This window comes from Sinocyclocheilus anshuiensis, unplaced genomic scaffold, assembly GCF_001515605.1.
Source record: "Sinocyclocheilus anshuiensis isolate Anshui unplaced genomic scaffold, SAMN03320099.WGS_v1.1 scaffold5371, whole genome shotgun sequence".
NCBI classification, from domain to species: domain Eukaryota; kingdom Metazoa; phylum Chordata; class Actinopteri; order Cypriniformes; family Cyprinidae; genus Sinocyclocheilus; species Sinocyclocheilus anshuiensis.
In genome coordinates, this window is record NW_015558855.1 from 26,162 (window position 1) to 28,778 (window position 2,617).

At 41.0% G+C, this 2,617-nt stretch overlaps 1 protein-coding gene across 1 annotated transcript in view; it reads left to right on the top strand.

The window, feature by feature from the left end:
• LOC107681527 (nuclear GTPase SLIP-GC-like) overlaps nucleotides 1–2,617 on the top strand; it is a 6,159-nt gene that overhangs the window by 2,271 nt on the left and 1,271 nt on the right. The window contains exons 5-6 of the mRNA XM_016477836.1: nucleotides 2,091–2,199; nucleotides 2,428–2,561. Of these exons, the coding sequence (XP_016333322.1) occupies nucleotides 2,091–2,199; nucleotides 2,428–2,561 (243 nt within the window). The remainder of the gene's footprint in view (nucleotides 1–2,090; nucleotides 2,200–2,427; nucleotides 2,562–2,617) is intronic.

Consider the following 2,617-nt stretch of genomic DNA (forward strand, 5'->3'; position numbering starts at 1 on the left):
AGCATGAGGCTGCTACCAGCACACTTTACTTTTGGGATGGTACTCTGCAGGTGATGAGCAGAGCTGGTTTCCTTCAAACATGATGCTTAGAATTGAGGTTCATCAGACCAGAGAACCTTGTTTCTCTGAGTCTGAGGGTCCTTTGGGTGCTTTTTTTTGTAAATTCCAAGTGTGTTTTCATGTGTCCTAACTGAAGAGAGGGATTGAGTTTGGCCACAGCGCCATAAAGCCCAGATTGGTGGAGTGTTGCAGTGATGTTTGTCCTTTTCTCCCATCTCCACATCATGGAGCTCAATCAGCTTCTTGGTCACCATTCTAACCAAAGCCCTTCTCCATCAGGCTCTGGCTGGGCCACTCAAGGACATTCACGAGTAATTCACACTGAGATCAGGTGGCTGGTCACTCAAGGTTGCTTTACTGGGCCTGGCAGACAAAACTGGTACAAACAAGACCAAAAGGCTGGTTAGAATATAGTGCATCGATGTTGCATGAGAAGTCTTAGCAGCAGGGAGATATGAGACTCACATTTTCTCAAAAGTGCACGTGGCATATAGTGGACAAAAACCTCAAAATAAAGCATACATTAAATAAAATAAAACAAAACAAAACACTAATACAGTCAATTCACATTAATACAGAGAAATTATAAACTTAAGTGACCATCCACCTGATCTCCGTGTGAATTACTCCAACACAGTCACATTGGTGCCGTGACTCAGTGTTTCTTCAATCAAGATGGTATCTGAGGCGGCCGAGGGTTCATCTTAAAGTTTTCGCTGGAGTCAGGTGGACACAATCTTGTACAAAAAAAAAAGAGGACAGGAGAAACTTTATTCACTTTTTTTTATTCACTCAGTGACTGCCTTTGAAGAATTTGAGATTTAGAGACATTTACAAAGGACAGCTTGCTTTCAACAGCACTTTCTAGATTTTCTTCGATCTATTTTATTCATTGTTTATGTGTACTGATATTCACTATGAGTGGTTTTGATGACTATAACACTCCAGTCTGTGGAAGTAAAGGTAGAGGATGGGGTTTATTGAAAGTACCAAAGTCATTACAGTTCAGTGGGCCCGATGTTCTGAGTGATGCACATGTGCTCATAAACAGTCATGCTTCCAATTCAGATCCATTAGTTTGTGAGGGCCCATTAACTAGTCATGAATCAGATGCTTCAGTAGAGCAACAAGGTGTGTTTTCGTCTACTCCATTCCCTAACACACAGCCCCCAGATGCAATCACTGCAGTGACAGACATAATCAGCCAAGTCGGTCAGCAAATTGCTGATAGCATAGTCACCAAACAAAGTGACGACAGACGGTACAGCTTCACAAATGCTGGACTTAATACAAAGCCAGTTGTCGTTTTCCAGAAATGTGAAAGAACCTCCTAGCTCTCCTATCGTGAGAGACTACATGAAACGGAACAATCTGGGGAAAGAGCAGCAAACGGAGGAGATTTTGGTCCATCTAAGAGGCAAAGCAAGGGATGTGGTCAAGTTCGGTATAAGGAACAGTAACATTGACATTGTGCATAACCCCAGATGGGAGTGAGGCTTAGGGGGGTGAGTGTAACAGAGGCCAGCGAGTAGGTGCTGTGCAGGTAAACCTCACTCCCCTGACCTCAAGAGACGCACTAGCGACTGACGCTAGTGGCTGCAGTCTTTAGCCTCCTTGTTAGTGCGTCCGCTTCCCACACCGGAGTCCTGGGTTTGAGACTCACTCGGAGCAGGCGAGAGGGACCTGTGACATTGGTACCGCAGCAACCCCATGTTCGAATCCGGGTCACGGCACCAATGTAACAGGTCAGGTGGATTTTGTTTTAGGCAGAGCCTATTTTAATATGTGATGGGCTGTTTTATTTTATTTATTTGTTAATTTTAATAAGCATAACTTGCATGGTTCCGTATTTGCTACCTTTACAACAGCATGGTAGTATACGTTTGTTTTTTCCAGCATTACCTGCAATTCTGGAAAAAATTGGAAGAGACAGATTAGTTGAATGATGTGTCCATTGTGAGACTTTGTTGACATTTTTAATATTGACCCTGTATTATTACACGTTTATTTCCTTTACACCCTTTATAAAGGAACTCAAACAGAAAAAAAAACTCAAAGAAGAAGTTGTTATAAGAAAGAAGACAATCTACACATCAATCCAAACAACCATTAAGACTGCAATGACCTCTTGCTATGAAGGTGAGCCAACGTGAAAAAATATATAACCACAAATCACATACACCTCGGTGATTGTGAGTTTCATTTTTTTATTTGTTTTGCTTTTAATTTTCTCCTCTCAAAATTCTAAAAATTAATTTAAAAGTTATATTTTTAATGCTATATATTATTTCATGTGTTTCCATTGCATTTCCTGATGTCAATCCATGCAGTTTGAGATAAATAAATAGAGAATATTGTTCATGTTAGAAGCAGCAGAGTACAAAGGAGACGGATCCCTGAAGAGGAAGCAGAAAAAGCTACTGGATGATATTGAGTCATTCAAATGTAACATGTTTGATAATGCAAAACAGGAAGTGCTTAGGCAATCAGATCAATTGATGGTATTTTACACACACACACACACACACACACACACACACACACACACCACACACAC